This window comes from Ochlerotatus camptorhynchus, unplaced genomic scaffold (assembly GCF_037179485.1).
Source record: "Ochlerotatus camptorhynchus isolate MF236.1 unplaced genomic scaffold, CSIRO-AGI_Acam_v1.1 ptg000230l, whole genome shotgun sequence".
NCBI lineage: Eukaryota > Metazoa > Arthropoda > Insecta > Diptera > Culicidae > Ochlerotatus > Ochlerotatus camptorhynchus.
In genome coordinates this window covers 1,527,130-1,552,658 of record NW_027040720.1, presented here as the reverse complement: position 1 = coordinate 1,552,658, position 25,529 = coordinate 1,527,130, and the positions used below count along the sequence as shown (strand labels likewise).

The 25,529-nt window shown below is 38.0% G+C and overlaps 1 protein-coding gene across 3 annotated transcripts in view; it reads right to left on the bottom strand.

The window, feature by feature from the left end:
• Window positions 1–25,529, bottom strand: part of Moe (Moesin) — a 162,745-nt gene that overhangs the window by 53,560 nt on the left and 83,656 nt on the right. Inside the window, exons 1-2 of one of the 3 annotated variants that reach the window (XM_065225503.1) lie at window positions 20,174–20,191; window positions 19,392–19,552 (exon numbers count right to left, since the gene is read on the bottom strand). The exons of 1 other annotated variant lie outside the window; for it this stretch is intronic. In XM_065225503.1, the coding sequence (XP_065081575.1) occupies window positions 19,392–19,412 (21 nt within the window). In that variant the 5' untranslated portion in view covers window positions 19,413–19,552; window positions 20,174–20,191. Of the gene's footprint in view, window positions 1–19,391; window positions 19,553–20,111; window positions 20,130–20,173; window positions 20,192–25,529 lie in introns of those variants that run through there. One more of the 3 variants, XM_065225504.1, reaches the window with a different exon arrangement.

The following is a 25,529-nucleotide window of genomic DNA, read 5'->3' as shown; positions in this document are numbered from 1 at the left end:
CCGAACTCAGGGTCTCTGTTTAAGTGTGTCAGCAATGTTTACAATAGTTTTGCTTCTAACACCAGCAGGCCTGCCTGTTGGCACATACCTTATATGAATTCATTGGTGTGAAGTCGCCAATATGAGGTGTTGGTGAAAAAAGCGATTTACCTTGCGTTACAACTGTCATTGGACGGATGAACGCATAGTTGTTTAGATTGCACTTTTTCGGTACACAATCGGTAAAAAATATTCAGAACAAAGTTTGGAAGGAACGATGCATAAGCAAAAAAATTCCCTGATTGTTTCGAGAATTCCCTGATAATTCCCTGATTTTTCCAGGGAATTTAGAGTTCCCTGATAATTCCAGGTTTTCCTGGTTTTTTCCAGGTAGTCGCCACCCTGTTAAAAGAAAAACTGTTAAAAACTTCAATAAAGAACTAAGAGACGAACCAGCTACAGGCTGAAAGTCTCTATAATAAAGCAAAAAAAAAAAAACTTCAATAACAAAAAAGTACATTTTTGAGCTTATTAAAGTTACGTTCATTAGAAAGCTGATCAAAAATGCTAAATTTTGTTGATTGGACAATTCGAAATTGACCAAAATGGTAGAACATAAACCTTTATAGTTGAAGATGTTTAAAAAGTTAAAAAATTTAACTAAAGCTGATGTTCTACGATTTTGGTCCATTTTGAAGTGTCTGTTGTGTACAATTCAAAGGAGTTATCATTTTTGATAAGCTTTTGAATAAACATAAGTTTGAAAATCTTAAAAATATATTTTTTTAGTTTTTGAAGTTAATGGTTTTTAATCAAATTTATGATTTTTTTCAGCGTGTATTTTTGTCTGAAAAGGCAATCTAGTTTCCTACAACTTTGTGCCAGACATCATTTTGATTAGATGAGCCGTTATCGAATACGCCATTTTGAAAAATTAGGCTAGAGTCAAAATGACCGAATTCCGGCACAAACTTGATTCATTGCCGCTGCACGGTAACCGCAAAATACCCAATAATGACTACAAAGTAAGCATTTTCTAGTGAGACTGGGACTACCCATTAAATGAATACTTACTATTTATTTTTGTAGTTGTAATTACTCATAAATGGGTAAAATTTTACTCATTTAATGGGTAGTCCCAGTTTCCCTCGAAAATGCTTACTTTGTAGTCATTATTGTGTATTTTGCGGTTACCGTGTAGTGAACAATTCTAGATAGAGCTGGAATTAGGGCGTAACAGCTTTTGTAAACAATGACTTCTATCGATGATTTCTAGGAACTCAAGGCACGCCCACGCAGACGAATATAACCATCGGATAGGGGAAGTCTTTCCCTACCCGATGAGAATGTTGGTTGCGTGGGCGAGCCTTGAATTTCTAGAAATCATCGATAGAAGCCATTGCTTACAAAAGCTGTTAGACCCTAATTCCAGCTCTATCTAGAATTATGCGAAGTTCATGAAATTCGGAGAGGAGAAAATAAATTCGATTCATCAGTTGGCGTGGAACTTATTATGATGAGGATGCCAAATGTATTTTGAGGATAGTTGTACAGGAAATCTAGGGGTAATAGTAAAGGAACTCTGGAGAGATTGTTCTCGGATCCCCTGGATTCATGGATGCCTTGGGATCTGGGATTCTAGGGCCGAAAGGGCACTGGCAGAGTCTGATAAGATGCAGATGGGTTTGTTGGCGCTCATAGTGACAGCGTGGAGAATGGCCGCACTTTCCGCGGAGAAACCGGATCATTGGTCAAAATGGCTCTCGGTAGGGTCTGCGATTCCAAATCCGACTTTTCCTCTTGCTTTAGAGCCGCCGGTGTATCGGTGGTGGTGGTCGTGAAGTGTTCAATAGCACAAACATATCTAGCTACATAGTTTGGAGATACTTTCAAGAGAATTCCTAAGATAAATTATAAGTATTTTGATGGAATTTCAAGGAGTTTCCGGAGGGAGTTTGGCAAGACATTTTGAGTAAATTTCCAAAGGAACTATTTTTCAAGTTTCAAGTAGCAAGAGAATTCCAAGATAATTCAAAGAGATCCTCTAAGGAACAATTTGAAAAGGATTCTGAGGTGAAATTCAGAGACATTTTGGGAGAAAATATTTCTTAATTCTAAATGGAACTCCGAGGAATATTCCAAGCGAATTCTAAAGAAAATCATGGAGAGAAAATAAACCAAATTCGAGAATTATCTAAAATAAACCAAATCGCGAGAATTATGAATAATGCGAACAAATTAGAAATGAATTGCAAGAGTTTTCTGGAAGGAATTCCTAAAGTGTTCTGCACAGAGTTTCGAGGCCGTTATGGATAAAATTTCTTGGTAATACCCCACAGATTATTAAGGGAAATTCTTAAAGTAAAAGTAGTTCTGAAGAATTTTTGCAATGACCCTACCTAGTCATCTAACCCGGATGTTCCGGATACCGATTCCGGAGGTCACAATCAACTTTCTCATAAAATGATGATGCGTCGCATCAAAACACATAAAATTGATGCGCATGAAACGATTCTTCGAATATTTTGCAAATATTTTGGTTACTAGTGGCCAGTGACCTAACCCGGAAGTTTCGGATACCGGTTCCGGTGACCACAATCAGCTTTCTCATTGAAAAGGATCATGCGACACATCAAAACACATCAAGTTGATGCGTATGAAACGATTTTTCGAATATTTTGCCGATATTATGTTTGGTATTGGCCAGTGACCTAGCCCGGATGTTCCAGATACCGGTTCCGGAGGACACAATCAACTTTCTCACAAAAATGAGCATGCGACACATCAAAACACATCAAATTGATGCATATGAAACGATTTTTCGAACATTGTGTCGATTTTATGGTTACTAGTGGCAAGTTATCTAACCCGGATGTTCCGGATACCGGTTCCGGTGGCCACAATCAACTTTCTAATAAAAAAAAAAATGATATGACGCATCAAAATACAGCAAATTGATGCGTATGAAACGATTTTTCGAATATTTTGCCGATATTCTGGTTACTATTGGCCAGTGACCTAGCCCGGATGTTCCGGATACCGGTTCCGGAGGACACAATCAGCTTTCTCATTGAAAAGGATCATGCGACACATCAATATACATCAAATTGATGCGTATGAAACGATTTTTCGAATATTTGGCCGATATTCTGGTTACTATTGGCCAGTGACCTAGCCCGAATGTTCCGGATACCGGTTCCGGTGGCCACAATCAATTTTCTCACAAAAATAAGCATACGACACATCAAAACACATCAAATTGATGCGTATGAAACGATTCTTCGAATATTTTTTCCGATGTTATGGTTACTAGTGGCAAGTTATCTAATCCAGATGTTCCGGATACCGGTTCCGGTGGCCACAATCAACTTTTTCATAAAAAATGATGATATGACGCATCAAAATACAGCAAATTGATGGGTATGAAACGATTCTTCGAATATTTTTCGGATGTTCTGGTTACAAGTGGCCAGTGACCTAGCCCGGAAGTTCCGGATACCGGTTTCGGTGACCACAATCAGCTTTCTCATTTAAAATGATGATGCGTCGCATCAAGAAAAACACATAAAACTGATGCATATTAGAGGATTCTTCGAATATTTTGCCGATGATATGATTACTAGTGGTAAGTTATCTAATCCGGATGTTCCGGATACCGGTTCCGGTGGCCACAATCAGCTTTCTAATCAAAATTATCATGCGACATATCAAAACACACGATAATTCGAATATTTTGCCGATATTATGGTTACTAGTGATCAACGACCTAACCCGTATGTTCCGGATACCGGTTCCGGGGGCCACAATCAACTTTCTCTTAAAAATTATCATGCGACACATCAAAACACATCAAATTGATGCGTATGAAACGATTCTTTGAATATTTTGCCGATATTCTGAACAAACTCGACGGATGAATTTCTAGCCGTTATAATTGCGTTTTAAAGCCATTTTGCACTTTCTTAAAGTGGGTAACAATCAAGGAAAGTCTATTCTCGTTATTGAATATTCATAGCAGAATCATTCACTTTTCCATTAGTTTGTTGATATGTACTGAAAAGGGCTTCAGAAAGACCTGCACTCGGGCGTTGTTTGAGAAATAGAATTCCCGATCTATGTATTGTATTCCACACCTCGGCTAAAACCACCAATCAGAAGAGAAAAAAAAACCCACGCATCATACATATATTGGAGCTAGCAAAACAACCGATGACGCGACGACTATGGCAATGACTTGACTCGGCCTGTCTTTAGCTCACCTTCGGACGGCGGCGTGCGTTGTTGTAACTAATGTGCATATTGAGGTCTTGCCGTGCTTGTTTTTCGTACATTCGACCGCGACCGTGGTTTCTCGATTCGCGGTCTTACGCACAATTATAGCGAGACACCCCCGCCGCCAAGTAAATGATGCACCACGCCGCCGCGTAAAGCAACAAGCACGAACGAACATCACCCCGTCGACCGAATTATACACAAATCGAATGAAACTGATAGGGCGCGGGAGGGGGGGGGGGGTTGTAAATCGAAGGTTATGCCATTAACTAGTCCAAACACCTTCGCACTTGGGGAGCACTTGGATTGGCACAAATACAGCAAAACAGCATTGAGTCAGTGCAATGTCAGAGGTAGATAGTGATATTGAACAGTGGAGGAGATGGACTTACACTAGAAAATATCTTCACAACGATGCTTCAGAAGCTAACGCTAACTGTAAACTTGAAAGAATTCATTCTGCAGCTCTTTACATTTTCCTGATTTTTTTAGCTTTTAAAGCTCTCAGCTGCTCAGCTTTATCACTCTGTAATTTTTTGTTTAGTTACGGAAATGTAGCGACGGGAAAGCAGAAAATTTAAATAATCGTAAGCATCTTTTAAGACACATTTTACTTGATGTTACAACGGTTTTTATCTGTATTTTTGACAGTAACTGAAGATAATCATCAGTAACCGATGTTTTCTGAGTCATCTTGCCCCTTAAATGCCGAACATTGTCGATGAGTAAAATATATCAAATAGACAAGAAAAATGATGGATTACCAGGATGCTTTCAAGAACTGGCTGTGTTGGTGGTTAGATTAGATTAGATTACATGTAACTAAACAAAATCGTTTAGTTGCCCGTAGCTAAGCTACTAAAACTAAAAAAAACACCAGCAGAGTAATAAACCTAAGTAGATCAAAGCTAAAATAAACTGTCAGCTTAAAACAATCAATTCTACAGCTCGTCACATATTCCAGATTTTTCTAAAACCTTTTGAAAAATTCTAGAGGAGCGTAGCGACGGGCAACGAAAAAGTTAAATAACCGGAAGCTTACATTTTTTTTTTTTTCAAATGTCGGTCGCTACACTTTCGCTGGTTATAGGGCTATCGATGCATAAATTTAATATTTTCCAAAGGTTTAGGGAGTTATTCAGCGTTTTGCAGGCACAATTGTGCTACTGCCGTTTCAAAACTTCTTGAAGGGCCTGTTGACAACTTACAACAAAACATCTTTCGAATGCTTAAACTTCGAACTTAATCTTCGAAATGCACAATAACAATTCCCCCTCCACAGTGACGCTTCACCACATCACAATTACAACGACAACGTTCAAAATGTGAACAACTCGACGAGTAAAAAACAAGTTGTGCAAACACAAAAGATACAACAGAAAGGGAAAAAACACCCATAGTGGCAGGCGTATCGTTACCGATCGATGATGTCTCAAGGCTAATTGGATTAAGAAAGAAGTAGTACTTTACCACGGCTACACAACCTGGTCAGAGAATGGCAAGAAGTAAAATGGACACGCTGTGTGACCGTTTTCCATTTGTCGGTACCACAAGCCCGAATAAAAATGCTCATCATCTATGTTCCCCGATGGGAATAATTTGCAGTTTTTACTCGGAAATCAAAGCTCCAATTCGGTTTCAACTCTCAATTCCATGACTACAGATGGCGAATAAAGAACCTGACCTGTGCGATGTTAATAGCAATACCCCTGGAACGGACAAAAAAAAAGTTAATGCAAATTTTATTCTCCGCCATCATCATCCGATGCATAAATCGCGCACATGTTAAGTAATTAAACCTTGTAGAAACAGGTAAAAAACGTGCCCCATTCAACAGATGAACGAATATTAGCACGCTTGAGCTTGCTGCTCTTGGGATGGAGAAATCCCCAAGTTAGTTTGTCGCAGTGCAATTCATCCACGACGCCGGCCTTGGACGTTTCTCTCCGTCATTTATGGCACGTGATTACTGTCATATGTTAATTACCTCATCCAACCTCATATGATTGGACCCAAGCTCTAGGAGCCTAGCCGAGCGCTGGACGTGACTATCATCTTACCGAATATCTCGTAAAAATACGAACTCGATTGTTGTCGTGGTCTCAAATCTGTGGCACGTGACCATTTTCTTCACTTCACGGTAAATAGACTTCTGCAATGGCTTATCGGTTGTTTTCCATTCCATTCTAAGGCGTTTTACACCTCCGAAAAGAAGCTAATTGGTGGCACGTTTCTGGGTTAGCAATGCCCTACCACGTCCCCAACAAACCTTCCCTTGAGAAAGCAACGAGCTCCACCATCTACCTAGTAGTGGCATTAACATGTACTGTGTGTGTGCAATCGGCGGTGGAGGGCGTATTGATGAGCTCATACCTCTCCGTAAGCCTTCGGCAGTACGGGCCGATGATGATTGCAAGTTTACCTTGAAGAAACACATGCTGCGAACGTGATTCACCACATTTATGTGATCCCAGTAAGCAATGCGAAATTCCCCATCACCGAGAATCTCTGATGGTTGCTAAAAAGGTAATGCGGAGACCTGAGGGACGTTAAATTGAAGTTCTATACGGTAGGAATTTTATGTTGGGTTCTCGACCTCTCTGCATCTCCATATCTATCATGGAAGGGGAGTTAATGTTACTGAAAAGGTAGCAGATCAGGATTCACCATGGTATGTGATGTGATTGTTTGTTTTTATTGTGACTGGGGATGAAACCTATGATATTTTGCTTATTTAGCAAAAACGGTCGCCCCAAGGCCACCGAACCCCGTATTATTGAAAGGGTAGCCAGCAATTTTTCGTTTTGAAATTCACGGTTTTCTTCCGGTAAAAATCTCATAAATTTCTTGGTTTTTAATATTCCGTAAACAAAACGCAAGTGAAGAGCTTTGAGTGGGTTGGTTTATTTCCTTTAAATTCCGTTATAATTGCTTATCTTTTGACAGATACGCGTACTTCGTTTACTACTTGCAGACCGCATCAGTGACAAATACTCAACACCACGCATTTTCAATGTTAAATTTACTGATCTTTCGGAAAACAAATATTTTCGAAACTGAAGAACCGCGAAATACATTATGGCATAAATGGCATAAATGGCATAAAGCTACCAACATTTTAAAAATACTGCTACATCTCAAAAACGATGTGACTTAGCAAAATTTTGTTTGAATTATAACTTTTTTGTCCATCATTCCTCCGTCTTGACCTATAGTGCAATAGATGGCATTTTTGTACCCTAAAAATATCAACAAATAAAAAAAAAAACAAAAAATCCTTTTTTGAGAAAAAAAAATTTAAGACTTTATTTGAATTTAAAAAAAAATGGGTAATTTTTTTTAGAGTGCATTTTTTTTTTAATGGTCTCATCGATTACCTGCAATATTACCCAAGACACCAAACCGATCGAACAAACAGGTTTCGAATAAAATTTTTCTGAAAATAAGCTTGATATATATTGTTTCTATATGCCCTTTTTAAAAATAAGGCTGGATTCAAAATGGCGATATGAAGATGCAAAATTCAGTCATAAGAAACGTTTCCGAAAATTTTCAACCAAATAAAAATATACAAAAATAAACCGATTTGCAAATTCGTAGGGAATTAATCGGTTTCGTTTTCTAAGCACGATATTTTTTTTTTATTCAATAGACTTTCATATGCATTTTTCGTCGGAAATTTTGTGGAAGATCTCTGAATTTTTTGTCGGATGTTCTCTGAACTTCTCCTCGGAAGTTTTCAACATCTCAGGAAGATCTTTAAACTTCTCCGGAAGATCTTTGAACTTCTCACCAGAAGTTCTCTGATCTTCTCCTAGGAAGTTCTCTGAACCTCTCCTTGACAGATCTCTGAACTTCTCCTAGGAAGTCCTCTGGACTTCTTGTCGGAAGTTCTGTGAACTTCTCCTCGGAAGTTTTGTGAAATTCTCCCGGAAGTTCTGTGAACTTTTCGTCGGACGTACTATGAACATCTTGCCAGAAGTACTAAGAGCGTCTTGTCGGAAAATCTCTTTAGAAGATCTCTGACACATACCGTCGGAAGTTTTCTAAACTTTTCGATGGAACTTCCTGTCGGAAGTTCTCTGAACTTCTCGTCGGAAGTTCTGTGAACCTCTTATTGTAAATTCTCTTAACTTATCAATGGAAGGCTGTACTTATGGTTCTAACTTCAGGGAACTTTAATGCTGTTCTGTGAACTTTAGGGAAATCCAATCCAAAGTTCTTTGAATTTTCCGCCGGAAGCTCCGGGAACTTTTCGTCGGAAGTTCTGTGAACATTCCTCGAAAGTTTTGTGAAATTTTCATCGGAAGATCTCTGAATTTTTTGTCAGATGTTCGCTGAATTTCTCCTCGGAAGATTTGAACTTCTCAGGAAGATCTTTGAACATCTCCCGAAGATCTTTGAACTTCTCACCGGAAGTTCTCTGAACCTCTCCTAGGAAGTTCTCTGAACCTCTCCTTGACAAATCTCTGAACTTCTCCTAGGAAGTCCTCTGGACTTCTTGTCGGAAGTTCTGTGAACTTCTCCTCGGAAGTTTTGTGAAATTCTCCCGGAAGTTCTGTAAACTTTTCGTCAGACGTACTATGAACATCTTGCCAGAAGTACTAAGAGCGTCTTGTCGGAAATTCTATGAATTCCTCGACAGAAGTTCTCACAACTTCTCATCATAAAATCTCATAATTTCTCAACGGAAGTTCTCTGGACTTCTCCTCTGAAATGTTCTGGACTTCTCGTCGGAAGATCTCTGAACTTATCTTCGGAAGTTCTCAGAACCTCTTGTTGGCAGTTCATTGTACTCTGAACTTATCGTCGGAACTTCAGGGAACTTTAATGAAGTTCTGTGAAATTTTCATCAAGTTCTGTGTACTTTTTATCAGAAGTTATGTGAACCACTCGTCGGAAAATCTATAAAGTTCTTTGTATTTCCCGTCGGAATTTCAAGTAATTTAAATTAAGCTCTATGAACTTCTCGAAACTTCTCTTTAGAAGATCTAAAGAGAAACATGCCAGTTCTCTAAGCTCGTCGGAAGTTCTGTGAACCTCTTATTGGAAACTCTCTAACTTATCAGTACAGTCTTCTGGTTCTTACTTTAGGAAACTTTAGGGAAATCCAATGAAGTTCTTTGAATTTTCCGCCGGAAGCTCCGGGAACTTTTCGTCGGAAGTTCTGTGAACATTCCTCGGAAGTTTTGTGAAATTTTTGTCGGATGTTCGCTGAATTTCTCCTCGGAAGTTTTGAACTTCTCAGGAAGATCTTTGAACTTCTCCGGAAGATCTTTGAACTTCTCACCGGAAGTTCTCTGATCTTCTCCTAGGAAGTTCTCTGAACCTCTCCTTTACAAATCTCTGAACTTCTCCTAGGAAGTCCGCTGGACTTCTTGTCGGAAGTTCTGTGAATTTCTCCTCGGATGTTTTGTGAACTTCTCCCGGAAGTTCTGTGAAATTTTCGTCGGACGTACTATGAACATCTTATCAGAAGTACTAAGACCGTCTTGTCGGAAATTCTATAAATTCCTCGTCAGAAGTTCTCACAACTTCTGTATGTATGTATGTAAGGTAGCCACCATCCTTTCAAGACTTGTCTTGGATGCAGCTCCACTTAATAGCAAGATCAATTTGAGCTACCGATCTGAATTCACTATATCGATGTATGAAGGGCCAAAAACGGAAGGGTGGACCCGTAAGCAGAGACACTTACGCGAAATCCACGGGAATTTAAGAATCTCCTTCCAACGATACGCTCCAACAAATCGAATAACACAATTCGCAATACTTATTAAGCTTCCTACTGGATGGTTTGTTAAGAAGGGCGCGTCAATCGCCCTGAAACTGTTGGAGTAGAATTCACACCACCACAATCGAATCGGTAGGATAAAGAAAATGATAGGGTTTATTCCCTCCTAGACTCCAGCTGTCAATCATACCATCGTCCAGTTTCAGTTTGAATGATACCCTGATGCTCCCTCCCAACCCAGTATTTATTTATATAATGAAAATATATGCAATGGAGAAATGAAATATATCAGAACATTAAAATATGATCGTCAGAAGTTCTCACAACTTCTCATCAAAAAATCTCAGGATTTCTCAACGGAAGTTCCCTGGACTTCTACTCTGAAATTCTCTGGACTTCTCGTCGGAAGATTTCTGAACTTATCTTAGGAAGTTCGCAGCACCTCTTGTTGGCAGTTCATTGTACTCTGAACTTATCGTCGGAATTTCAGGGAACTTTAATGAAGTTCTGTGAAATTTTCATCAAGTTCTGTGTACTTTTTATCAGAAGTTATGTGAACCACTCGTCGGAAAATATATAAAGTTCTTTATATTTCCCCTCGGAATTTCAAGTAATTTAAATTAAGCTCTATGAACTTCTCGAAACTTCTCTTTAGATGATCTTAAGAGAAACATGCCAGTTCTCTAAGCTCGTCGGAAGTTCTGTGAACCTCTTATTGGAAACTCTCTAAACTTATCAGTACAGTCTTCTGGTTCTAACTTCAGGGAACTTTAGAGAAATCCAATGAAGTTCTTTGAATTTTCCGCCGGAAGCTCCGGGAACTTTTCGTCGGAAGTTCTGTGAACATTCTTCGGAAGTTTTGTGAAATTTTCATAGCAATATCTCTGAATTTTTTGTCGGATGTTCACTGAATTTCTCCTCAAAAGTTTTGAACTTCTCAGGAAGATCTTTGAACTTCTCCGGAAGATCTTTGAACTTCTCTGAACCTATTCTTGACAGATCTCTGAACTTCTCCTAGGAAGTCCTCTGGACTTCTTGTCGGAAGTTCTGTGAACTTCTCCTCGGAAGTTTTGTGAAATTCTCCCGGAAGTTCTGTAAACTTTTCGTCAGACGTACTATGAACATCTTGCCAGAAGTACTAAGAGCGTCTTGTCGGAAATTCTATGAATTCCTCGACAGAAGTTCTCACAACTTCTCATCATAAAATCTCATAATTTCTCAACGGAAGTTCTCTGGACTTCTCCTCTGAAATGTTCTGGACTTCTCGTCGGAAGATCTCTGAACTTATCTTCGGAAGTTCTCAGAACCTCTTGTTGGCAGTTCATTGTACTCTGAACTTATCGTCGGAACTTCAGGGAATTTTAATAAAATTTTCGTCAAGTTCTGTGAACCTTTTATCATACGTTATGTGAACTTCTCACCGGAAGTTCTATAAAGTTCTCTGTATTTCCCGTCTGAACTTCAAGGAATTTAAATGAAGCTCTATGAACTTCTCGAAACTTCTCTTTAGAAGAATTCTGAAACATGCCGTTGGAAGTTCTCTAAACTTTTCGATGGAACTTCCTGTTAGAAGAACTTTTCGTAAGAAGTTCTGTGAACCTCTTATTGGAAACTCTCCAAACTTATCAATGAAAAGCTGTACTTCTGGTTCTAACTTCAGGGAACTTTAACACTGTTCTGTGAACTTTTGGGAAATCCAACGAAGTTCTCGCAGTGTTCACTCGGCTGTCGACAGAAGCAGGCCACTCTCGATGTGTGTCACGTGATCGTCTGTTTACTCGGCAGCAACCATTGTGTGGTCCTCCTCATTGTTCTTCATCAGCAGTTCTTTCGGTCGATGCTTCGGCGACTTTGGAAAGCAACCGTTTCGTGATGAGTGTGTGAGTGCTGACCACATTTTGCGTCCATTGCTGCAATGGAAGCGCTCTGCCCCCCGTTGGCGATACTGCCATACAATTAAACCGCTGGAAGCGGCTCCCATTTGATGGAGGAGGTTTATTGGATAGCGGAAGATAAAATGTTTACTGTGTTGTGCCTTTTGGCTATAGTTATAAGATGTATTGTACAGTGAACAAGAATCCTCGGCTCTGTAAAGTTAATTCGGTTGAGCCTTATCAAATAAATTAATAAACAACCAACAGTGAAGTTCTTTGAATTTTCCACCGGAAGCTCCGGGAACTTTTCGACGGATGTTCTGTGAACATTTCTCGGAAGTTTTGTGAAATTTTCGTCTGAAGTTCTCTGAACTTTTCGTCGGAAGTTCAATAAACATCTCGTCGGAAGTTCGCTGAACTTGTCATCGGAAGATCATTAAATTTTCTCATCGGAACTTCAGGCAACTTAAGTTAAGTTCTGTGAAATTTTCGTCAAAAGCTCTTTGAACTTCAGGGAAGTTCTGTGACATTTTCTGCAGTTCTGTGAACTTCTTATTGGAAGTTAACTGAACCTCTCGTTGGAAGTTATGTAAACGTAGAAAATCCAAGAAAGTTCTCTGAACCTCTCGTCGGAAGTTCACAGAGTTTCTCGTCATAAATTGCCTGGACTTCTCGTTGAGATCTCTCTCATCAGAATTTCTTGGGAACTTCGTAGATGATCTCTTATCAACTTAGCTAAATTTTCGCATTTTTTTTTTAATTTCTTTAAATTTCCATGATTTTAACACCCTTAAAATACTATCACATCTTGCGGATGTTCAAATAATTTTTATTGCGTTCCAGAAATTCTTTCAGAGCTTTGCTGAAGTTTCCGGAATTCCCTGAGTCTCTTGAAACTTTTTTTTTAAGGTTTCCGCAATTTCCTTGAACTTATTTGAACTGCCCTTTGATTCTCTGATCTGTCTTGATGTTCTCGGAGCTTCTCTGAAATAGTTAGTTCTTTTGAAGATCCCAGTTCTGCTCTGAAATAAATCGAACTTAATTTTTTTTCTGAAATCATCTTAACTTTTGTGAATTTTCTGAAATATTTCTTATGTTTTCATAAATTCTCTGAAGGTCTCTGCACTTTTCTGAAATTCTCGGAACTTCTTAAGGGTGGAACATGGAACATGGAACTATACTGGAATGTTTATAAACACACGCTTATCGATATTTAAACTGCTCCAAAAGTCCGGACTAAAGATACGGGAACTGATTTTAAGATTTCTGAAATTTGCAAAGATCTCTTGATCTAGATTTTATGAGGTTCTTAAAAGTTTCGGTAATTTGCCTGAAGTTGTCTATATTTCTGAAATTCTGAGAAATTCTACGAACTTCTTAAAACTTCCTGCAGTTTTTCGGAAGCTAGAACCGCTTTGAGGTTTTTAGAGCTTTCAGTAAGTTCCCCACATTATCAGGATGTTAACTTCCCTTAGTTTGTTTATGAAGCTTCACTGAAATTCTCAAAATCTCCTTTCATTTCTCAGAACTTCTGTCAAGTTCCTACAATTGTTGTGAAGTTAATGAAGATCTCTAATGTTACATAAAGTTAATTAAAATAGAATACGAAACTACAAGACAATGAATGTTTTGAGATCTTAGACTTACTCAAATTTAGTAAGTGTTCAACTTCAACATTGAATGGATTTGATTTTAAAGCTGTTTCAACTGGTTAGAAGATCGTTTAAGACGGATTAAGATCAAGATTAACATCAACACGGAGATCCATATCAAATCCTTCTCAAGAGCAGTCGTCTGTGAGGTCGCCCCCGAAACCAAAATCTAGTAACAGCCAGTTAAACGCGAACGCGAACAAAATCTCAAGCTCCTTCGCATTAAAGAGTTTTAGTGTAAATTGGATTTATTCTTAATATGAGCGTATTGCATCCGAAATAATATTCGAGTTTAAGGAAAGACGTGTAGATCGGAAATATATAACAAATCCTTCTCAAGAGTTGTTGTTATCGTAGTAACAGTATGTTTAACAGGAGCTTGGTCATAATTGTTTTGTGAAAAAAGGAGCTTGGTGAGCTTTTGGCGACCGATTTTGAGCAGAAAATAATGGTTTCAATTCCATGCGTACTTAGGAGAAACGTGTTGATCGGAAACCCATATCAAATCCTTCTCAAGAGCAGCTATGGTGAGGTCACCGCCGGGTTCGAAATCTAGAACTTGACCTTATTTGTTATATAATGATATAATAAGGTCGGTGCCCTAGTGGCGACCGATTTTGCTTACTGAGCAGAAGACTGTGGGTTCAATCCCACGCTCCTACGCGCTATTGAATCGTTGGGACATCAATTCAGCACATCGTTTACAAAAACGAATCCTAGTCGATTGTGTCCCAAGCAAAAATTCTGGTACTAAGAGAAATATTTAAGATGGCGGACTTTGATGGAAGCTGACCAAGAATTGATAAAATAAATCCAGATTACTGCGCAAAATTTACAAGTATCACGGACATGAAAATGTATTTAAGATTCTGGTTGTTTGAAGAATTTGTATAGAGACTTTGATGATAATTCCAATGAAATTGTGGGCAGAATTTTAAGGAGATTCCAAGATAATTATGAGAAAAATCCCATGGAGAATTCAAGGTGAATTTTGAGAAGAATTCTGAAAATAATACACAGCAAAATTCGAAGGATAATTCCAAAGTAATTGTAAGCCAAAATCTAAGAGAATTCTGAGTTTATTGCCAAAGGATTTTTCAGGAAAATCTCATGATTTTTTTTACGAAGAATTCAAACTTAATTATGGAAAAAAATCCAAAGGAATTTTGAGGAGAGCTCCTGGTGGATTCTAAGGAGAATTTAATTAGTACTGAGTTTAATTTCTAGAAAATTCTGAGGTGCATTCCATAAAAATGGTGAGGCGAATTCAAGGTGAATTTAAGAAGAATTCAAATCGAATTCTAAAGTAATTCAATTGAAAATTTTAGTATAATTCCAAACGAAAGTTCAGGAAAGTTCCAAAGAAATTCCAAAAAATATGTTTAAGAAATCGTATTCTGATGAATACTGTTTCCTACCCGGGACGTTAATTTATTTAGTTGGATAAATTTGAAGATCCTATCCAGCGGAGCCAGTAGACACTTATGGAGGAATATGAGATGAACTGGCCAACTGACTAAAAAATCTTAATAATAAAGAATTAAAAAAAAAACTTCCGGAAGAAGCTAGCTGAAAAAACTGCCGGGAAAAGACGAGAGCAATTTCCATGGAATTCTGAAAAACTTCCCTTGGAAATTGGAAGTCTCTTCCAGGGTAGGCCAGAAGGACTTCCGGGGGCAAAATCTTCCAAGGGCAGTTGCCAGAAACCTTAGTGTGAAGTCAGAAATAAGAAAAAAGAAGCCAGCTTCCGAGTGAAGAATCTTCCAAGCGAAACCGGCTGACGACTTCGGGGCAAGCTGTGATTAATTTCCAGGGGAAATAGGAATAGACTTCCAGGAAAAGTTGAAAGAAATTTTTGGGAGTCAGAAGACACAAACAAGGGCAGTCATAAAGACTTCTGTGGAAGCCGGAAGGAACTTTCAGAAACATTCAGAAGAGTATGTCATGGGAAGTCATAAGGAACATTCAGGTGACATGGGAAATAATGTTCGCTTCCAGAGGAAGCCAGTAGGACTTCTGAGAGAAGAAGATTTTGGGCTTTTATGAAATTTGTATACTTAGATTTTTAACAATCCTGGACATAAATGAATCAAGATTTCATGAAAACAGAATATTGTCCAGATCTAGAGGATGGAAAATTATTTAAGACTTTGGACTTTGAAACATTTTCATGATTTCAAAATTTATAAAAGATAAATAATTTAAGATTTTATAATTGACATTTTCAAATTTTTTGAACTAAGGATTTCTAGATCCTCATGACTTCTTTTGCAGATCCTGGATTTAGAAACAACTGCAAGAACCCAGACGAAACAAAGATCTTGAACTTTTAGAATTCTGGGGCTTACCAAAATTATGAAAAACTCAGAATAAAAGCGAAATAATTAAAAAACCTCAAACTTTGAATAAGTTGCAGATCTTGGACTTAGGAAAATCAGGAAGATAGATAGACATAGAATTTATTTTTCAAGATTCTAGGACCTCAAGAAATTAAATTTTCATATCCTGAAGCTCCAAAAAAATAAATTAGATCTCGGATTTGGACAAATTTGTAAGATCCTGAATAGATCAAAACATTGAAAACTCAATTCACTTAAAAAAATCAACAGGATCTAGAACTATTGAAATTAAAAAAAAAAAATCTAGGTCTAGGTAAAGCTTCAAAATAAATTATGACTTGAATAGGGAAATAAATTAATTGAAGGACACGATCAAATTTCCGGTTATTTCCCTATTGTTATTTCCGTTATTTCCGGTTATTTCCCTATTGTTCTCAATTCCTCAATTTTTTAAAGATTACATTTGGAAAATATCAATGATTTAAGGGATATGCCAGTTTTTCACATTCTTTAACTTTGCGAGATTTCTGACTTCAAATATGGCGTAATTTATGCATGTCAGATTTAAACAAAAAATCACGACTCTTGAACTTGGACAACATTTTAGGATTTTGAACACTTCGCAGCATTGGTTAGAGAATTATGACGAAAATGCCAAATGAGTTTTGAGGGGAATTATCGCTCCACTTTTCAAATAGACCACGTTTGGTTGACGATTTTAATCGTCCCTGGAACTCTTCGACAGATCTCCCGTCACTTTTTAAAAGGTTCTATCTACATTGATCGGTTCTCTTCATCGACTCTCTCTTTCGAAAATAACTCAGCTACAAAAACGTTTCCTGCCGTGGAAATCCAAAGATGAAGAGAATCGATCAATGTAGATAGGACCTATTGAAAAGTGACGCGAGAACTGTAGAAGGATGATTAAAACCAAATTCTGGGGAGAATTTCAATGGAATTTGAATAGAAATTTCCGGTAATTTTGAGAAGTATTTCAAGAAAATTGTAAGGAGAACCGCAGGTGAATTCTAAGCAAGTTGTGAAGAAACTATTATGGGGCTTGTAAATTGTAAATTCAAGGGAAGGAAGTTCAAGGAGCATTACAAGGGGTTCAAAATTAATTAACCATGAGGTAAATTTAATGATAATATGACTACAATCCTGAAACTATATCTAACAATAACCTACGGCTGAAAATTCCTTAAATGTTGATGGACCGATTAATCCAAGAAAAATTCTGAGCAGAGCTGCAACGAAACATGAATGATAAATCCATTGTATTCTAATTCATAGAAAAAAATGTGCAGAATTTTAAGCTAGTTAAAGGTAGTTTCAAGAGAATTCCTAATATAATTTATAAGAATTTATCAGAGTTTATAAGAAATATCAAAAAGTTTGAGAGGATTTCTCCGGAAATTTTGATCATATTTCCAAAAAAAAACTCTGAGTCGTGTACAGTGTTTCAGTAAGATTCTGATTTAGTTTCAAGAGAGTACCAAGGGATCCTCCTCAAGGGCATGTTGAGAAGCATTTCGAGGAAATTGTGAAGAAAATTTGTACGGAATTCTGACGAAATTCATAAAAAAAAATGTTGGACAGCACTTTTCTAAATTCTAAATGGCAAACCATTAAATATCCAGAAATAAATTCCAAACAAATTGTAAAACAATATATTTAGGAGAGAAATTAAAGCAACTTCTTTGCATGAATTTTTAAGAATACAAAGATTTTTCTGATGGATATTCCTAAAATGATATGTACTAAAATGGACTTTTATGGAGAAACTATCCAGGGATTATCGAACAAAATCATTACACATTATTTAGGGGAATCCTAGAAGAAAAATTAATTCTGAAATCATTTTCAAATGATCCAAAGCAAATCCCGAGAGATGTGCAAACATATTCCATACCATACCACTAAATATCCAGAAATATTCCAAACAGATTGTAAAAATTATATTTTGGAGAGAAATTAAAGCAACTTCTGGCACGAGTTTTTAAGAATACAAAGATTTTTCTGGAGGATATTCCTAAAATTCTCTACACAAAAATGGACTTTTATGGAGAAACTATCCAGGGATTATCGAACAAAATCATAACATTATTGAGGGGGAATCCTAGAAGTAAAAGTAATTCTGAAGACATTTTGAAATGATCCAAAGGCAATCCCTGAGAAATGTGCAAACATATTCCATGCCATACCACTAAATATCCAGAAATATTCCAAACGAATTGTAAAAATTATATTTTCGAGTGAAATAAAAGTAACTTCTTGCACGAATTTTTAAGAATTCAAAAAAATTCTGGAGGATATTCCTAAAATGCTCTGTACAAAAATGGACTTTTATGGAGAAACTATCCAGGGATTATCGAACAAAATCATAAGATTATTTAGGGGAATCCTAGAAGACATTTTGAAATGATCCAAAGGAAATCCCTGAGAAATGTGCAAACATTTATCCTGAGATAAGGTTCAAAAAATAAACTTGTTAAGTTTTATATTCCATACACAGAAATTCCAGGATTAACCAAAAATGTCAAAATTCTGAGACTTCAATTGAGAACAAATTTCAAGATCTGCCTTATTATCAAACCTATGATCAAGATTATGGGGCTAGATTCAAAATTCGAAGAGAATCTAGTTTTACTATTTTAGAGAGACATTCAGTCTTGGGCTGCCCACCGAACCAGACCCAGACTTTGAATATTTATTAACAAAAATTATATGTTAAAATTCAAATAAAATTCCCGGTTATTTTGGAATCTCGGTTAGTTTCTGGTTCGGTTCACTGGCCACTCTGATATTTAGCGACAATTTCAGAGGAGACTGTCAACGATTTTCTGGGAGTATGTCTACGAATTTCCGAGAAAATGTAAATGGGAATTGTGGAACTAATTTAATGGGAAAGCATTCAAAAGGAATTCTGGCGAGTATTTAAAAAAAATAATCTAAGGAGAATTCCAAGGAAATTTCGAGAAGAGATTCAACGAAATTCTGAGCGAAGAATTCCAAGAAATTTCTGGAAGCATTCCAACCCAAGTAACATTGCAAGTTTTATCAAGGTTTTAAATAATTCCACAAGTCTAAATCATGGTCTGCAGAACCCTCATAAAGCCAGAATTGTTACTTGGAAAGGCCACTTTTAGCATAATGCATGGGAAAATCTCTCCTAGTTCATTCTGAAGGGTACCACCAAAGGACTTGTAAGGAATATTCCATGGGAATTTTGTAGAGAATTATGAAAGAAATTCGAGCGATTTTTTGGACGAATTACCAACAGTTCAAAGAGAATTGTGGAATGTATGCCAGGAATTTTCTGGAGATAATTCCTGGAACATCTGAAGAGAATTCGTCGTGTTACGATAAAACATTCAAGGAAGTACAATAGATAATAGGTATAGAGAAAAATCATGATCTAGTATTTTTTTAAAGTTCAGTACTTCTGTTCTGAAGTAAATTCAAATTTCAAATCCCACTCTTTTCCGACATATTCAACACCTACATAATAAAAAAAAACAAATGAAATAAGTAACATTACCATTTTCCCGCTCGCAACCATCTTGATCCTTCGATATCAACGGCTCGCAACGGCACTACTCTACACTAAATCCACAAACACAACTGCACGGAAATTCCTCCACAAAAAAGTACACTTTCAGTTTCTTTCAGGTTCAGCTCGTTTCAGCTGTTCCACTTCACCTGCAGATGATCCAATTAATGAATTAAACAGAAAGGAAAAAAAATCACACAATTATCACGGAATAGAGACCGACACACAGCCCCAGAAAAAAAATAAGACACCCCCCGCGCAGAGCTCCGGGCAGCGTCGTCACGTTACGATTCACCCGATTCGCTCGACGACAGTAAATCACCACATTAACCCACAAATAATTAACGAAAACCGAACAAAAATCACTCAATAAAGGCTATTAGCTAACGCACTTCCTTATTCAGAGCCGTCACTCGTCAACTTCTTTTCAAAAACCGAACAACTAGCCTTTCACTTTCGGGGCTAAATTGCGCGTCCAAAATTTCGCTGCCCAACTCCACACACACACACACACACACACGCCGTTTGACCGTTGTTCCAGTTGCCGAAAACAACAACCTTTTTGAATGGCCGAAATTCAAAAAAGGGTTTTCGGGAGCTTCTTCTCTTCCCTTTCGAAGCCACAAAGAGCGCAGCGCACTCACACACTCTAACACAACAACAGCACAACCGAACCGATGAACAGGCGTCGCGGCAGTTGAGGATCACCTTGGTTAAAAAATAACCACCAACCGGGACACCGCGGGGGACAAACACGACCAGAACTAAACCAGCAGTGTTGGAAAGAGACTTGAGACCGCACCAACTGCCAAATGTGTACTAATCGTCGACACGACCAGTTTGACCAGGAGACCTCCTCCTCCTCGCTCGGTGATGCGCCGTTGTTAGTTCTTGCGGGTTAAGTCACAAGTCGGAGAGGATCATCGCAGGCAGAGTAGGCCTACTCTGCTGGTGCAGCTATGCGATCATCGCAGCGAGGTTTCTTGAAGGCTTCTCCGCGGTGAGCTTTTAGCTTTTACTCTCAACACTCATCTGATCAAAAGGAAAAGAGAAAGAGCGGAAAGCGCACCGACGAGTTCTCGTGGGTATGTGTGAACGCGTAATCGCTCTTACGTTTGAATGAAAAAGCACGCGCGGCAAAAGCACCCATTGTCCGATCGCGCCGATGCCCTGCCACCCAAATACATGAAGGTGGCAACATAAAAGTGTATTGGTTGAAGCTGTCCAGTTTGAAGTTTTCTTGCAGTTTGTTTTTCTTTTTATAGCTGGAAGGTGGCTATCGTTTGAATTAGGGATGGCCGTAATTCGTTTGAGAAAACATACGGAATGTATGTATTGTTGAAAAATCTAAAAACATAAAACAAACTAACTTGTTGAATTATCTCATTGTTGTGAATCGTAACCAGCAATCTGAATGGATCAATGAAAATGCAGAGGTTTTGAAAGAACTATGCTGTGGCTACCACAGTATTTTACATTTGATCGTCCATATTCATGCATAATTTAAAAACGCACCAGAATAAATATGGCAAGCTGATCCACGAAAATCGCGAAATCGTAGCAACCCTGCATTTATAGTTTTATAAAGGTTCTGTTGTGTAGTATTTCGCCTGATTGAAGCGATTTGAGGAAGGGGAAATGGAATTGCCAACTCCCTGTTGTTAACATTTCGTGAATTGAAGGTGGGCTTTTCTCCCCACTACTCGGGACATCTCCTCGTATCGGGTTGCAATATTTTATCATTGAAAGGAGATTCTTTTTGCTCCCGTGGCTCATGTGTCTCTGATTTCGGGTCCACCCCGTTTTTGGCCCTTCATACAATGGTAAATTGAATACAACCATATATCGAACTTGATCAAGTTATACGAGGTGGACAGTCCACTGTCTAATGGCAAAAGCACATTTCTTGCGAGAAATTCTGACAAAAACAATGTTTTTTTATGCATAAACTGGTTACAAGCGAACACGCATCACCATCATTTTTATAGTTTACTAACTGAGTGTGCCCGGCCTTGCTCGGTATTCAATATTAGCTTGAGTTTATGCGTCAATTAAGAAAAAACAGGCTATATTGTACGTAGCCCCCCCCCCCTTCTTATCTAAGGGGCTACCCCCTATAACATCCACATGCCAAATTTGGTTCCATTTGCTTGATTAGTTCTCGAGTTATGCAGAAATTTCTGTTTCATTTGTATGGGAGCCCCCCTTTACAGAGGGAGACGGGTCTCGAACCATCATAAAAACCTTTCCCTGCCCCAAAAACATGTAAACTGGCATGTAAATACTTCTCGCGTGACATTTGCAAAAAGGGCTATACACTTTTTTAACAAGAACTTGAAGTCACAGAACTTCAAAACTTTCCTGAAGCTTGCAGAATTTTCCTGGTATTCTTAAAATAATTCTATATATTTCAAAACCTTTCAGAAGTTCGTTAAAACATTTCTGATATTCGCAGAATTTTTGCTTGTTCTGTAAATACCGAAGAAGTTGTGACGAGCCCGTTGAGGTTCTCCATTGAAGTTTTCAGAATTTTTGAAAACTCTGTTGAAATTCTGGGAACACTTGTTATGTTCTTGTTGCTGGAACATTTCTCTAAAATTACAAGTATTTTAGAAATTTTAGAATTTTCCAAAATTTTTTGGAACCTTACTAAAGTTCTGGGAAAAACTTCCCTGGAGTTATGGGAAGAACTTTTCGGATGTTCACGGAAGAACTTTTCTTGAGTTCGTGGATGAACTTGCCAGAGCTTCTGAAAAGCTCATCCCTGAAAAAAAATTCTCTCTAGTACTTGGTAGAACTCCCCTCAAGTTATGCAAAGAAATTCCCTAAAGTTCTGGGATGTACTTCCCTCAAGTTCTGGAAAGAACATCCTTAAAATTTTAGGAAGAACTTTTCTCAAGTTATGCGAAGAAGTTTCCCTAGCAGCACACTTGATGCAAAACGGTTGAGGCAAGTTGTATGTGTTTTATTTTAGTCACAATCAAGTTGCTGCAAGATCCTGCCACAGTTTTGTGCTGCTTGGGTTTCTGAAGTTCTGAGAAGAACTTCCCTAATGTTTTGAGAAGAACTTCCCGCAAGTTTCGAGAAGAAATTCCCTCAAGTTCTGGAATGAACTTTCCTCAATTTCTGGGATGAGCTTCCCTTAAGTTCTGGGAAGAAAAATCATGGGTTTTAGAAGTTTTAGAATTTTTCCTAACATTATAGAAACTTTTCTAAAGTTCTGGGAACAACTTTCCAGAAGTTATGGGAAGAACTTTTCGGAAGTTCATGGAAGAACTATTCTAGAGTTCGTGGATGAACTTGCCAGAACTTCAGAAAAGTTCATCACTGAAGTATTGGGAAGAACTCCCCTCAAGTTCTGAGAAGATTATCCCACAAGTTCTGGGAAGAACATCCTTAAAATTTTGGGAAGAACTTTTCAGAAGTTTCCCTAGCAGGACACTTGATGCAAAACAGTGGAGGCAACTAGTATGTGTTTCATTTTCGTTACAATCAAGTTGCTACAAGATCCTGCCACAGTTTTGTGCTGCCTGGGTTTCTGAAGTTCTGAGAAGTACTTCCCTCACGTTCCGCGATGAACTTTCCTCAAGTTCTGGGATGAGCTTCCCTCAAGTTCTGGGAAGAACTTCCTTGAAAAAATTGGGCAGATTTTTTTTTAAAGTTCTGCGAAGAAGTTTCCCTAGCAGCACACTTAGTGCAAAACTGTTGTATGTGAATTATTTTAGTCACAATCAAGTTGCTGCAAGTTCCTGCCACAGCTTTGTGCTACTTGGATTCCTGAAGTTCTGAGAAGAACTTTCCTAATGTTTTGAGAAGACCTTCCCTCAAGTTTTGAGAAGAAATTCCCTCACGTTCTGAGATGAACTTTCCGTGAGTTCTGGGATGAACTTTCCTCAATTTCTGGGATGAGCTTCCCTTAAGTTCTGGGAAGAACTTCCCTAAAGTTCTGAGAAGATCTTCCCTAAAGTTCTAGGTAGAACATCCTTGAAGTCGTGGGAAATTTTTTCTTAACTGCTAGGACGTACTTCCTTCAAGATCTCTGAACAATTTCTTTTAAGTTCTGGGAAGAACTTCTTCTCAAGTTCTGGGAAGAAACTTCCCTGGAATTGTGGGAAGTAGTTCCCTGAACATGTAGGAAGGACTCTTCTGAAGTTCTGAGAAGAGCTTCCCTAAAGTACTGGGAAGAACATCCCTAAAGTACAGGGAAGAAATTCCCTAATGTTCTGGGAAGAAGTTCCATTACGTTTTGAGAAAAACTTCCCTGAAGTTCTGAGAAGATTTTACTGGAGTTCAGAAAATATTTTTCTGAAGTATTAGAAAAAACTTACCTATAGATCTGGGTAAAACTTCCATAAAGTTCTGGGAAGCACTTCTCTGAAGATATGAGAAGAATTTTTCTTAAGTTCTGGAAAGAGAACTTCCTTTAAGCTCTTGGAAGAACTTTACTATAGTTTTGGAAAGAACGTCCATAAAGTTCATGGAAAAACTTCCCTGAAGTTTTTTGACGAATTTTACTTGAGTTTTGAAAAGAACTTCCCTAGAGCTCTGGGAAGAGTATTTTTGAAGTTCTGGGAAGAACTTTTTTGAACTTCCCTCATGTTTTGAATGGAACTTCCCGCAATTTTTAGCAGGAACATCCCTGAAGTTCTGGATAAAACTTCACTGGAGTTCTGGGAAGAATTTTTCTGTAGTTCTGAGTAGGACTTTTCTGAAGTTTTGAGAAGGACTCCCTTCAAGTTCTGGAAAGAACTTCCCTCAAGTTTTGGGAAGAACATCCCTAAAGTTCTGGGAAGAAATTTTCTTTTAGTTATGGAAGAAATTCCCTCAAGTTCTGGGATGAACTTCCCTCGAGTTCTGGAAAGTTTCCCTAGCAGCACACTTGGTGCAGAATTGTTGAGGCAGCTTTGTGCTGCTTGGGTTTCTGAAGTTCTAATAAAATCTTTCCTAAAGTTTCGAGAAGAAATTCCCTCAAGTTCTGGGATGAACTTCTCTTAAGTTCTGGGAAGAACTTCCTTAACATTCTGGGAAGAACATTCCTGAAGTCGTGGAAAAATTCTCCTAAAGTTCTAGGAAGTACTTCCTTAAAGTTCTCTGAAGAATTTCTTTAAAGTTCTGCGAAGAACTTCTTCTCAAGTTCTTGGAACAACTTACCTGGAATTGTAAGAAGTAGTTCCCTGAACTTGTACAAAGAACTTTTCTGAGGTTCTGGGAAGAGCTTTTCTTAATTACTTGGAAGAACATCCCTCATGTTCAGCAAAGGAAGTCTCTAAAGTTCTGGGAAGAAAAATCATGGATTTTAGAAGTTTTGGAATTTTTCCTAAAATTATAGAAACTTTTCTAAAGTTCTGGGAACAACTTTCCTGGAGTTATGGGAAGAACTTTTCGGAAGTTCATGGAAGAGTTCTGAGAAGAACTTCCCTCAAGTTCTGGGATGAACTTCCTTCAAGTTCTGGAAAGTTTCCCTAGCATCACACTTGGTGCAAAATGGTTGAGGCAAGCTGTATGTGACCTTATTTTATTCACAATCAAATTGATGCAAGATCCTGCCACAGCTTTGTGCTGCTTGGGTTTCTGAAGTTCTGAGAAAATCTTCCCTAAAATTTTGAGAAGAAATTTTCTCATGTTCTGGGATGAACTTTCCTCGAGTTCTGGGATGAAGTTCCCTTAAGTTCTGTGAAGAACTTCCCTTAAGTTCTGGGAAGAACTTCCCTAAAGTTCTGGGAAGAAAAATCATGGATTTTAAATGCTTTAGAATTTTTCCTAAAATTTTAGAAACTTTTCTAAAGTTCTGGGAACAACTTTCCTGAAGTTATGGGAAGAACTTTTTGGAAGTTCATTCAGAAAAGTTCATTCAGAAAAGTTCATTACTGAAGTATTGTGAAGAACTCCCCTCAATTTCTGGGATGAACTTCCATCAAGTTCTGGAAAGTTTGCCTAGCAGCACACTTGGTGAAAAATTGTTCAGGCAAGCTGTATGTGACTTATTTTATTCATAATAAAGTTGTTGCTGGATCCTGCCACAACTTGGTGCTGCTTGGGTTTCAGAAGTTCTAGGAAAATTTTCCCTCCAGTTTTGAGAAGAAATTTCCTCATGTTCTGGGATGAACTTTCCTCGAGTTCTGGGAT